This window comes from Bombina bombina, chromosome 1 (genome assembly GCF_027579735.1).
Source record: "Bombina bombina isolate aBomBom1 chromosome 1, aBomBom1.pri, whole genome shotgun sequence".
Taxonomy (NCBI): domain Eukaryota; kingdom Metazoa; phylum Chordata; class Amphibia; order Anura; family Bombinatoridae; genus Bombina; species Bombina bombina.
In genome coordinates, this window is record NC_069499.1 from 33,233,704 (window position 1) to 33,247,062 (window position 13,359).

General features: G+C 41.8%; 1 protein-coding gene across 1 annotated transcript in view; it reads right to left on the minus strand.

Annotated features, from left to right (window-relative positions):
- MNAT1 (MNAT1 component of CDK activating kinase) overlaps positions 1 to 13,359 on the minus strand; it is a 229,824-nt gene that overhangs the window by 142,751 nt on the left and 73,714 nt on the right. Inside the window, exon 3 of the mRNA XM_053697295.1 lies at positions 11,501 to 11,574. Within this exon, the coding sequence (XP_053553270.1) occupies positions 11,501 to 11,574 (74 nt within the window). The remainder of the gene's footprint in view (positions 1 to 11,500; positions 11,575 to 13,359) is intronic.

Below are 13,359 nucleotides of genomic sequence, written 5' to 3' on the forward strand. Positions count from 1 at the left end.
GTGCAGTAACGTCTGGAGAAAAAAGGCCCCCTCCAGATGGAGGATTAGTAGTGCAATGGGAAGCTGTATGTGTATAAAAAGATGCATGTAGGGTGTGCACCTCACTGGATGAGGACTCCTCAGAGGTGGGCGGCTCACAGGTTTGAAACATTTCAACCTTATTTGATAAAATCCCCTTATCAAGGCATATGGAACATAATTGAGAGGGCGGACATTCCAGAGCTTCCTCGCAATATAAACAGGCATTACTCTTTGAAATAGCGGGAGGACCCTCTAATGAATCAGAATCCTCCATAGCTAAGGTACGATATGCGGAGAACTACAGAAAAAAAAATTACTTTATTTTAAATAAAAAAGGCACCTCTATACCCCCAATGGCTGGGGCACTCACCACCTCCTATGACCCAGACAGAACAGAGATAAAACTCCTCTCCGGTAGTAACTCGGTCAAGAGAAAGGAAATGGAAGCCTCAACCATTCAGGTCACATGGTGCGCAATGCAGGACCGTCCCTACTATGAGAAAAAGATTGCCAAGCTTTTAAGCTGCGCAACCTTCAAAGTGAAAGTGAAGCCTGTATGTTCCATCTCAGACGATGAGCCCATAAACATCTTACACATAAAGCAGCATAAAATCAAATAAAGCATATATGATTAAACCCAAATGTTCATAATCCCCCTGGGGAGATATTAACCCTTGATTCCATATAGATAAAAGGAGCCACACTGTGACCCTGTTTTCTAGGGTTTGCAATATGCGTAAACATTTAAACGATCTTAATGGAATCCATACTGTGGAACAGAAACACAGTCTCTCAAGTGTGACAATCTGTAGCATCGCTCCTGACATCGACTTGAGTGAGAAAAAGCAGGCAGTGAAACTCGTCAACACTGATTGCTAAAGAGCTGTTAATCGGAGTCTGGATGGGTTTGCAGAATAGACTCTACCTGCATCTAACAGACTCGTCAATGCTATCACTGAGAGGCTGACAAGACTATTTAAAACTCCAGTCCCATACCGAAGAGTACTACTCTCCATAAAAGACTACTTAGAATCTTCCGACACTTCTCTGCCATCCTCCTGTGGCGAAAGGCAAAGAATGGCTGGGGGATGAGGGAAGTGGGGGAGGTATGTAAGCCTTTGGCTGAGGTGTCTTTGCCTCCTCCTGGTGGCCAGGTTCAGTATTTCCCACAAGTAAGGAATGCAGCTGTGGACTCTCCCTGTACATAAGGAGAGGAAATTATCTGGTAAGCATAATTTATGGTGTGGGGGTGTGTTTATGTGTGTATATATATATATATATATACACACATACATACATACACATATATATATATATATATATATATATATATATATATATATATATATATATATATATATATATATATATACAGGGAGTGCAGAATTATTAGGCAAATTAGTATTTTGACCACATCATCCTCTTTATACATGTTGTCTTACTCCAAGCTGTATAGGCTCGAAAGCCTACTACCAATTAAGCATATTAGGTGATGTGCATCTCTGTAATGAGAAGGGGTGTGGTCTAATGACATCAACACCCTATATCAGGTGTGCATAATTATTAGGCAACTTCCTTTCCTTTGGCAAAATGGGTCAAAAGAAGGACTTGACAGGCTCAGAAAAGTCAAAAATAGTGAGATATCTTGCAGAGGGATGCAGCACTCTTAAAATTGAAAAGCTTCTGAAGCGTGATCATCGAACAATCAAGCGTTTCATTCAAAATAGTCAACAGGGTCGCAAGAAGCGTGTGGAAAAACCAAGGCGCAAAATAACTGCCCATGAACTGAGAAAAGTCAAGCGTGCAGCTGCCAAGATGCCACTTGCCACCAGTTTGGCCATATTTCAGAGCTGCAACATCACTGGAGTGCCCAAAAGCACAAGGTGTGCAATACTCAGAGACATGGCCAAGGTAAGAAAGGCTGAAAGACGACCACCACTGAACAAGACACACAAGCTGAAACGTCAAGACTGGGCCAAGAAATATCTCAAGACTGATTTTTCTAAGGTTTTATGGACTGATGAAATGAGAGCGAGTCTTGATGGGCCAGATGGATGGGCCCGTGGCTGGATTGGTAAAGGGCAGAGAGCTCCAGTTCGACTCAGACGCCAGCAAGGTGGAGGTGGAGTACTGGTTTGGGCTGGTATCATCAAAGATGAGCTTGTGGGGCCTTTTCGGGTTGAGGATGGAGTCAAGCTCAACTCCCAGTCCTACTGCCAGTTTCTGGAAGACACCTTCTTCAAGCAGTGGTACAGGAAGAAGTCTGCATCTTTCAAGAAAAACATGATTTTCATGCAAGACAATGCTCCATCACACGCGTCCAAGTACTCCACAGCGTGGCTGGCAAGAAAGGGTATAAAAGAAGAAAATCTAATGACATGGCCTCCTTGTTCACCTGATCTGAACCCCATTGAGAACCTGTGGTCCATCATCAAATGTGAGATTTACAAGGAGGGAAAACAGTACACCTCTCTGAACAGTGTCTGGGAGGCTGTGGTTGCTGCTGCACGCAATGTTGATGGTGAACAGATCAAAACACTGACAGAATCCATGGATGGCAGGCTTTTGAGTGTCCTTGCAAAGAAAGGTGGCTATATTGGTCACTGATTTGTTTTTGTTTTGTTTTTGAATGTCAGAAATGTATATTTGTGAATGTTGAGATGTTATATTGGTTTCACTGGTAAAAATAAATAATTGAAATGGGTATATATTTGTTTTTTGTTAAGTTGCCTAATAATTATGCACAGTAATAGTCACCTGCACACACAGATATCCCCCTAAAATAGCTAAAACTAAAAGCAAACTAAAAACTACTTCCAAAACTATTCAGCTTTGATATTAATGAGTTTTTTGGGTTCATTGAGAACATGGTTGTTGTTCAATAATAAAATTAATCCTCAAAAATACAACTTGCCTAATAATTCTGCACTCCCTGTATATAAAAAATATAAAGAAAATAACTCATTGTGTAAACCATTTACAAATCTAAACAAGTCAGAAGACTTGCTTTAAACCTAGAAACTCTCTGACTACACTGTTTCCAATGCAGCAAAGGAATCTGGGTAAGATATGCAAATGAGGTACACAATGACTCACCTTTTTACTTTTAGCCTGCTTTTTAAGACAGACTTCCCTTTATGCCATAGCACTGCTGCATTACACAGCTTTTATGCTTAGCTAGGGTTAGTACAGTGACTCAGACCAATCCCAGGACAGCTGTTTCGTGGTTTTTGCCACTCATTAGCTGGGAGTAGGTTGAATCACTGCTTGGTAAAGTTCATTTCTGGGGGAAATTCAACAACAATTAAAATTATGGGAGGCGAAAAGTGAGTTTAAAATCCTCCACTAAATACAAAATAGAGAGAAAATAACTCATTGTGTAAACCATTTACAAATCTAAACAAGTCAGAAGACTTGCTTTAAACCTAGAAACTCTACACTGTTTCCAATGCAGCAAAGGAATCTGGGTAAGATATGCAAATGAGGTACACAATGACTCACACATATATACACACACACACACATATATATATATATATATATATATATATACATACATATATATATATATATATATATATATATATATACATACACACACACATATATATATGTATATATACATACACACACACATATATATATGTATATATACATACACACACACATATATATATATATATATATATATATATATATATATATATATATATATATATATATATACATATATATACATATATATACACACACACATACACACACACACACATATATACAGATTTCAGGAAAAGCCAGAGACAGAGGGAAGTAAGGAAGGGGGGATGCATGTATAACGACCACACAACTATTCTCTGATATATAGATTATATTACTGCAACACACACCTAACTGAACTCAGACCTCAACCACCCCATTCCCATTTAAAGCTCTTTTTCAAGACTCATCCATCTCCCCCATTGTTTACCCTCTGCAGCTCCAATGCACCAGTACTTAAACTTGCTAATTAGAATTAAAGGGACAGTCTAGTCAAAATTAAACTTTCATGTTTCAGATAGGGCATGTCATTTTAAACAGCTTTCCAATTTACTTTTATCATCAAATTTGCTTTGTTGTCTTGGTATCCTTTGTTGAAAGCTAAACCTAGGTCGGCTCATATGCTAATTTCTAAGCCCGTGAAGGCTGCCTCTTATCTGAATGCATTTTGACAGTTTTTCACAGCTAGATAGCGCTAGTTCATGTGTGCCATGTAGATACCATTGTGCTCACTCCCATCGAGTTATTTATGAATCAGCACTGATTGGCTAAGCTGCAAGTCTTTCAAAAGCACTGAAATAAGGGGACAGGCTTATTCAAGGTAAACACAGAGGTAAAAACTATATTAATAAATAATAAATGGATTATTTATCTTTTCAAACAATAACAATTTGTAAGTAGACTGTCCCTTTAAGGATCACATTTACTATTCTACGGCTCAGCTACAATACTGCAACGCCATGTAGCGCATTTATTCCTCAATTCAGCTTACCAAACCATTCAATGCACTATAGTTATGCGCTACACAGAAAAAAAAGGTTTGGCACAGTTTGAATGAAAGGTTCTCTTTTTTCATCTCATAAATCTGCACTTTTGTATAAAGGTGCATAAAAACATTAATTTGTAATAAAAATACAGCTAAATTAGAAGATTTAAAAGGGCCACGAAACCCAAAATTTGTCATGATTTAGAATAGATAGAAAAACTCAAATTATGCTTACCTGATAATTTTATTTTCTTCTGTACGGGGTGAGTCCACAGCTGCATTCATTGCTTTTGGGAAATACAGAACCTGGCCACCAGGAAGAGTCAAAGACACCAGAGCCAAAGGATTAAATACCTTCCCCACTTCCCTCATCCCCCAGTCCTGCCAAGGGAACAAGGAACAGTAGGAGAAATATCAGGGTGAAAAAATGTGCCAGAATAAAAAATTAAAGCCGCCCCCCCCAAAAAAAAAAAAACGGGTGGGGGGCTGTGGACTCTCCCGGTCAGAAGAAAAGAAAATTATCTGGTAAGCATAATTTAAATTTTTCTTCTTAAAACGGGGAGAGTCCACAGCTGCATTCATTACTTTTGGAAAATCAATACCCAAGTTTAAAGAGGACACTGAATGCAAACGGGTGGGAATAATAAAAAGGCGGCCCATTCTGATGGCACCACAGCCTGACACAACCCGTTCCTGATAAAAAAAACTACTTCAACTGAAGCAGAAAGAACAAAAATATGGAAAGAGGACAACGCAACTGCCCAACAATTAGAACCATAAGGATCCCAATAAGAGATCACTCTAAATTCTGGACTCCACTGAGCACAAAAGCCTCTGAGGAGACAAAAGTCCCACTCACTAGAAGCACATACATAAACACCTCTCCATGAACAATGACAAGGGATAACAGCACACAAACCCACACACCACATTCTCCCTAACTAAAAGAAGGGAAGAATCAGATAAGAAGGTCCGAAAGAACCTCCAGAAACAATCCCAAAGAGACAAGGACAAAACAGGGAGAGAAGCCCCTAGCATAACTCGAAAAAGAGCAGCTTCCAGGATGCAAGAGGACAAAGTCCCATAGAAAATACTCTACTGAAGGAGTAGAGAAAAGAAAAGGTAAAATTCCAGATTACCTTCTATATGGAGCCAATGTAAAGCCTTAACCAGAACTGAAGTCCAAGAAGGACAAAAGGTAGAACAAGAGTATTTTACCATAGACAGCGAACTAGCACAGAGAAACAGAACATCCGTAGGAGAGAAAGAAACCCCGGGAGCAGAACAGGAACGGAATAGTAACATCCGTTTACGCCACAAACAAAAGCCGCAGGCTTCCATCGGATAGGCAGACTAAACGTCAAACCCTAGTAACTAGCTAACCGAGTAGCTAGCAAACTTGCACCAGGACATTCCTGGAAAGGAACAAGAGAATAAACTCAGAAAGCAGGGCAGACCAACTCCCCCCCAACTAGAAAACAGGGTAAGGGAGGACACCACCCTGACCAATAAGGAAGAACCAACTACCTGCTAAGGGAAGGTTCCCAAACCAACTGCAAAGAAACCAACCTAAGTAAGGATCCTTCGGGAGACAAGATACGTGATCGATGCCCAAACAGAGCAGTCAGAATTCCTGACCACTACTCCGATCCAACAGTCCTATCACAGAAGCGACTGTCAATGTCCCAAAGGACAAGAGAGATTAAAAATTCCTAGCATCGACAAGGCCTGGAGATCAGATAATGAATCTCCAAGAAGCAGGCATCGACACTTAGAGAGACTAAATAGGGATCCAGGATATCTATCCTCATTACCCCTCAGAAACCCGAAGGGAGGGTACACTGCAGACAAGAGAAACCCTTGATCCACTGAACTCCTAGAGTCAGATGAGGAAACCTACCTCAGGAGGAAACAACTGGATAGGCACAGTAGACCAGATCCTCCAAAATAACAGGAAAACTAAGAAAACCAGGAATATTCCAGTAAAGAAATATCCAGGAAAAACTTCCCATATCTCACTAGAAGAGAGAAAAGAACCGCCCCAGTAGGAACAAGGAGATTTCCCCAGGACCTGGAAAACAAGCCTACTACTGAATGCCGGACAGATTTGAGACTATGAAAATCTGGAAAACAGATCAACCAAAATGCCAAGTCAAAGACAAGGATTAGGTTAAAGAATCAGACCCCCAAAAACCAGGTGCCGGATCAAGACCAAAAAGCTTGTGGAACAACCACAAAGTTACCTGGAGTTGAAATATTCCATACCCTTCAAGGGGTCTTGAACTCTGATCTTTTATAATGTATCCCAGTAGCTGTCCACTCAGGCCCACAAATGCCTCTAAGATAAGATAACACCCACAAAGTCGGAAGACAAAGAAAGGACCCAAAAGAGATCAGAACTCCATGATTGAGAGAATATGACAGTCTCTAAAGATCCAGTCTGGATCAATCCTCCTACAGCTCAAGGAATTAACGAATGAACGAGCATCCTAAAAACTCCTATCGGTTGACGGCAAGAGAGACTACATAACAATCCCCCAGAACCCCAAGTATATAGGATCAAAAAAGGGGGATACTCAGCAACCAGATGACCGAAAGTCCTACCCCCAAAAAGGCAAGGGGAAGTGAAAAGCATAGCAATCCTCAAAAAAGAGGAGAGAAACACTGGCGAAAGAGATCTGAAACTCGGACAATCCAAACCACAAGGAGTACCAATAGGGGGGAATAATCGCCCCCTACACCAAGTACTGGAGATCTCCAAGCAGTCATCTGATCCTCCCCCCTCGGAATGGAGGATTCTAGCTCTTGTCCAAGGACCTCAGGAACTACAAATATACTGCCATAGCAGAATTTGTAATCCCAGCAAACCACGTAAACTGTGCAGGGACAAAAACACTTAGTATCGAGTATGACCAACATCGGACACCCCACCAAGACGAAATAAAGGAGGACCAGCCTGATATTTAGGATAGAAGGGCCTCCTCTAACTTGTAGAAACAAGAAAAACAACCTTGTAACAAGAGGTAAGCAAACTTAGTACCCAAACAGGACCAGCCTGTTGTCAAGGATACAAAAATGTCTGATATAACCTCAAAAGAACAGAGTGAACTAGTACCCAACCAGGACTAGCCTGCTAACCAGGGTACAACCAAACTATTCAAGGGCTAACTGAAAGTTGTTTAGTCTAGCCCTGCTAGGGTTTAGAAAACAGACAAACAACAGACAAATAAGCTCTGAGGCTTAAACATTGTCTTAATATATATATTATTATTTTTTTGGACTTCCGTCGGAAGTAACATCTATTGCGACCATAAAATCACTAGCATCAAAATCCCAGAGAAAAAGGAATTTCCCTAACAAGGAAAGTCTACAACAGCCACGAGCTCCAAAATAAAGAAATAAAAAACACATCCTAACCGGATCAAAAGAAAATCGGCCGCACTTGCAGGTGAACGCCAAAGAGGAATGGAAACATTAACAGCCTAACCCTGTCAGATATCCTAATTCTCAGGAGCTCAGAACTGGGATTAGATACACAAAACACAAGAGACAACCAGGAGTAGGATCTCACCCCCCCTCCCATCGTCTAGCACTGTTCGCCATCTGATTCAGAAGCCTGAGGATCCGTTGACGAATCAGAAATGGAATCCTCCAAAGCCGCCAACATATGCTGCAGCAGTACACGCTAGAGTGCCAGTCTGAATCTAAATGCCAAATCCACCTCCGGCGGGGCATCTGAAGGCCCTGACCCTGAAGGCTGTACCCCTGAAGCCTCAGAGGAAACCGCTTCCCCAGAGGAAAGATCAAATATATAATGGAACTCGCACCTGACACCCCCAGGTTAAGGGGACACAAATGAACTCTTCGCTTGCAATTAGGAAGATGTAAGTGCGCCATGCCAAAGATATGGCCATGCGGAACCGTGCAGTAACCTCTGGTGGAAATAATCTTCCTTCCGGAGAAGGGGTAACGGTATTCGGGACAACTGCCTGTGTAGGAACAGAATATTCTAGGGAACACAGAATCCTCAGAAGCGGATGGCTCAGCGGTCTCTAGCTTCACCCCAGAGGGTGAAGAGAGCACTCTATTATCGCATACGGAACATAATTGATTGGGCTGGATTACCCTAGCCTCCCCACAATCTACGCAAGTAAAAAAATCTGAATCAGAGAAATCCTTCTCCGAACAATCAGAATCCTCCATAGCTTGACATTAAATTATGGACAAAAACAACTGCCACCTTACACCCCCAATGCCTGGGGCACTTACCACCTCCTATGACCTAGACAAGTAGAGAAACAGATCCTCTCCACTGACACTCAATCACGAATACAGAAATGGAGAACAAAAACGTGACCACGCCCGGTCACGAGGTGCCACATGTAGGCCAAAGAAAAGCACGCCAGTCCACAAGAACTGTGTAGCTCAGAAAATTGTACGTTCCATAATAGCCATGAGCCCCAACATTTCTACACATAAGCAGACAGAATCACGTAACAAACATGATTAAAGTCCCCCACTGCTCAATAACCCCCCTCAGGAGATATTAACTCTTGATTCCATAAAGATAAAGGAGTCCCACTGAGACGCTGTCTTCTATCATTTACATTACATTCCCACAATGAAAGGAAAATGAAACGATTTTACCAGAATCTTTGCCGTGGAACAGTAACACGGTCCTCCAAGTTTGACAGATAGTAGCGTTGCTTCTGACATGGACTTGAGTGAAGAAAGCAGGCAGCGAAACTCGTCAACACTGATTGCTAATGGAGCTGTTAATATGAGTCGGGATGGTTTCGCAGAAAAAATCTCCCTGAATCTCCGGACTAACTTCTATCCATGCTCTCACTGAGAGGCTGACAGTACTACTAAAAACTCCAGTCCCATCTCGAAGAGTACTACCCTCCATAAGAGACTACTTCGTAATCTTCTGACACTTCTCTGCCATCCTGATGTGACCAAAGGCAAAGAATAACTGGGGGATGAGGGAAGTGGGGAGAGGTATTTAAGCCTTTGGCTGGGGTGTCTTTGCCTCCTCCTGGTGGCCAGGTTCTGTATTTCCCAAAAGTAATGAATGCAGTTGTGGACTCTCCCCGTTTGAGAAGAAAATACAATTTTAATCATTCTTTACAATTTATTTCTATTCTTTGTTGAAGAAGCAGCAATGCACGACTGGGAGCTAGCTGAACACATCAGGTGAGCCAATGACATTAGGCATACAGTATCCCACAAAAGTGAATACACCCCTCACATTTTTGTAAATATTTTATTATATCTTTTCATGTGACAACACTTGTAAAGTAGTGAGTGTACAGCCTGTATAACAGTGTAAATTTGCTGTCCCCTCAAAATAACTCAACACACAACCATTAATGTCTAAACCGTTGGCAACAAAAGTGAGTACACCCCTAAGTGGAAATGTCCAAATTGGGCCCAAAGTGTCAATATTTTGTGTGGCCACCATTATTTTTCAGCACTGCCTTAACCCTCTTGGGCCCATGGATTTCACCAGAGCTTCATTGGTTGCCACTGGAGTCCTCTTCGACTCCTCCATGAAGACATCACGGAGCTGGTGGATGTTAGAGACCTTGCACTCCCCCACTTTCCGTTTGAGGATGCCCCACAGATGCTCAATAGGGTTTAGGTCTGGAGACATGCTTGGCCAGTCCATCTCCTTTACCCTCAGCTTCTTTAGCAAGGCAGTAGTCGCCTTGGAGGTGTGTTTTGGGTCGTTATGTTGAAATACTGCCCTGCGGCCCAGTCTCCGAAGGGAGGGGATCATGTTCTGCTTCAGTATGTCACAGTACATGTTGGCATTCATGGTTCCCTCAATAAACTGTAGCTCCCCAGAGTCGGCAGCACTCATGCAGGCCCACAACATGACACTTCAACCACCATGCTTGACTGTAGGCAAGACACACTTGTCTTTGTACTCCTCACCTGGTTGCAGCAACACACGCTTGACACCGTCTGAACCAAATAAGTTTATCTTGGTCTCATCGGACCACAGGACATGGTTCCAGTAATCCATGTCCTTAGTCTGCTTGTTTGCGGGCTTTCTTGTGCATCATCTTTAGAAGAGGCTTCCTTCTGGGAAAACAGTCATGCAGAGCAATTTAATGCAGAGTGTGGCGTATGATCAGAGCACTGACAGGCTGAACCCCCATCCCTTCAACCTCTGCAGCAAGCGGGCAGCACTCATACGTCTATTTCCCAAAGACAACCTCTGGATATTACGCTGAGCATGTGCACTGAACTTGTTTGGTCGACCATGGCAAGGCCTGTTCGGAGTGGAACCTGTCCTGTGAAACCACTGTATGGTCTTGCCCACCATGCTGCAGCTCAGTTTCAGGGTCTTGGCAATCTTCTTATAGCCTAGGCCATCTTTATGTAGAGCAATAATTCTTTTTTTCAGATCCTCAGAAAGTTCTTTGCCATGAGGTGCCATGTTGAACTTCCAGTGACCAGTGTGAGAGCGATAACAACAAATTTAACACACCTGCTCCCCATTCACACCTGAGACCTTGTTACACTAATAAATCACATGACACCTGGGAGGGGAAATGGCCAATTTGGACATTTCCACTTAGGGATGTACTTACTTTTGTTGCCAACGGTTTAGACATTAATGGCTGTATGTTGAGTTATTTTGAGGGGACAGCAAATTTACACTGTTATACAGGCTGTACACTCACTACTTTACATTGTAGCAAAGTGTCATTTCTTCAGTGTTGTCACATGAAAAGATATAATAAAATATTTACAAAAATGTGAGGGGTGTACTCACTTGTGTGAGATACCGTATATGTGCAGCCACCAATCAAGCAGCTTCTGAGTCTACCTATGTTTTAACAAAGGATACCAAGAGAACAAAACACATTAGATAATAGAATTCAATTGAAAAGTTGTTTAAAATCAAATGCTTTATCTGAATCACGAAAGAAATTAGATACATACCTATTTCTTCGATTTCTTCCAAGAAATCATTGTAATCCCTCAGTGATGAGAAGTCTTCCTCACGTTTATTGTACCTGCCAAATGGAGATTACAAACACAAAATAAAGAAGAAGAAAAAAATTTCGTCCTAGAAATTTTTGTAGAAAGCATAAGCAGTTTATAGTGAAAAAAGTGACGTTACAGCCCTTTCATGAAATTCAGTCGGATGAAGAGGCTGTGATCCTGAAAGTCACTGTTTTTACAATAAATTGTGATTGGATTTTGTTTAATTGTTCCTGCACCCTGGTTGATGGACTACAATGAAATGTGAGTAAGGATCCAGGCTTTATGTTTTATATCATGCTGTTGATAAATGTTGCTAGAAGATATAATAGTGTTTCTTTGTTTTTGTCCATAAATATTTTTTATAAAGAGTCCCCAGGCAGATATGTATAAAGGCAGTTAGTGCAAGACACAGATATAGATTTTTGCTATTGCTTTTCTGCTAATTTAGGTCCAACTTGCCTGATAGAGACAAATGTAAAAAGAGAGAAAGAGAGAAAGAGAAAAAGAGAGAAAGAGAAAAAAAGAAAAAGAGAGAAAGAGAGAGTGAAATAAAATGTATGCTTACCAGATAAATTCCTTTCTTTCCTGGCAGGGAGAGTCCACGACTTCATTCCTTACTGTTGGTAATATCAACACCCAGGAGGAGGCAAAGACACCCCAGCCAAAGGCTTAAATTTCCCTCTCACTTCCCCCATCCCCCCCAGTCATTCGGCCGAGGGAACAAGGAAAAGTAGGAGAAACATCAGGGTATAAAGGTGCCAGAAGAAAATGAAAAGGGATCTGCTCAAAAAATCTGACGGGCGGGGTCGTGGACTCTACCTGCCAGGAAAGAAAGGAATTTATCTGGTAAGCATAAATTTTGTTTTCTTTCCAAAGGCAGGGAGAGTCCACAACTTTATTCCTTACTGTTGGGAAACAATACCCAAGCTCCATAGGACACTGAATGAATTAACGGGAGGTTAAATAAAGAAAAAACGTGGACCCTAATCTGAGGGCAGCACAGCCTGCAACACCTTTCTCCCAAAAGCTGCTTCAGCCGAAGAAAACACATCGAACTTGTAAAATTTAGAAAAAGTGTGTAAGGAGGACCAGGTAGCTGCCTTATAAATCTGATCCATAGAGGCTTTGTTCTTAAAGGCCCAGGAAGAAGAAACTGCTCTCAGGCAGTCCCACTTTCTCATAAGATAAGCGGATGATACTCCCCAACCAAAACGACAAGGAAGTCGCAGTGGCCTTCTGGCCCCTGCGTCTACCCGCATAAAGAACAAACAAAGATGAAGATTGTCTGAACTCCTTAAAGGTAGAACTTTAAGGCACGAACCACATTCAGATTGTGTAGCAACCGTTCCTTCACAGGAGGAGGATTAGGACAAAGGGAAGGAACGACAATCTCCTGATTGATGTTACTATCTGACACCACCTTAGGAAGGAATCCTAACTTAGTACGCAAAACCGCCTTATCGGCATGAAACACAAGGTAAGGGGGGTTACACTGTAAAGCCGAAATCTCTGAGAGCTGAGGCAATAGCCAACAAAAAAAAACTTTCAAAGATAACAGTTTAATATCAACAAGATGCATGGGCTCAAATGGAGCCTATTGCAAAACACAAAGAAGATTGAGGCTCCAAAGCGGAGCAACAGGTCTTAACACAGGTCTGATCCTAGTCAGAGCCTTAACAAAAGACTGCACATCCGGGAGATTCGCTAATCTCTTGTGCAGTAAGACCAATAGGGCCGAGATCTGCCCCTTTAGTGAGCTGGCAGATACACCCTTCTCCAATCCATCTTGGAGAAACAATAAGATTTTGGCTACT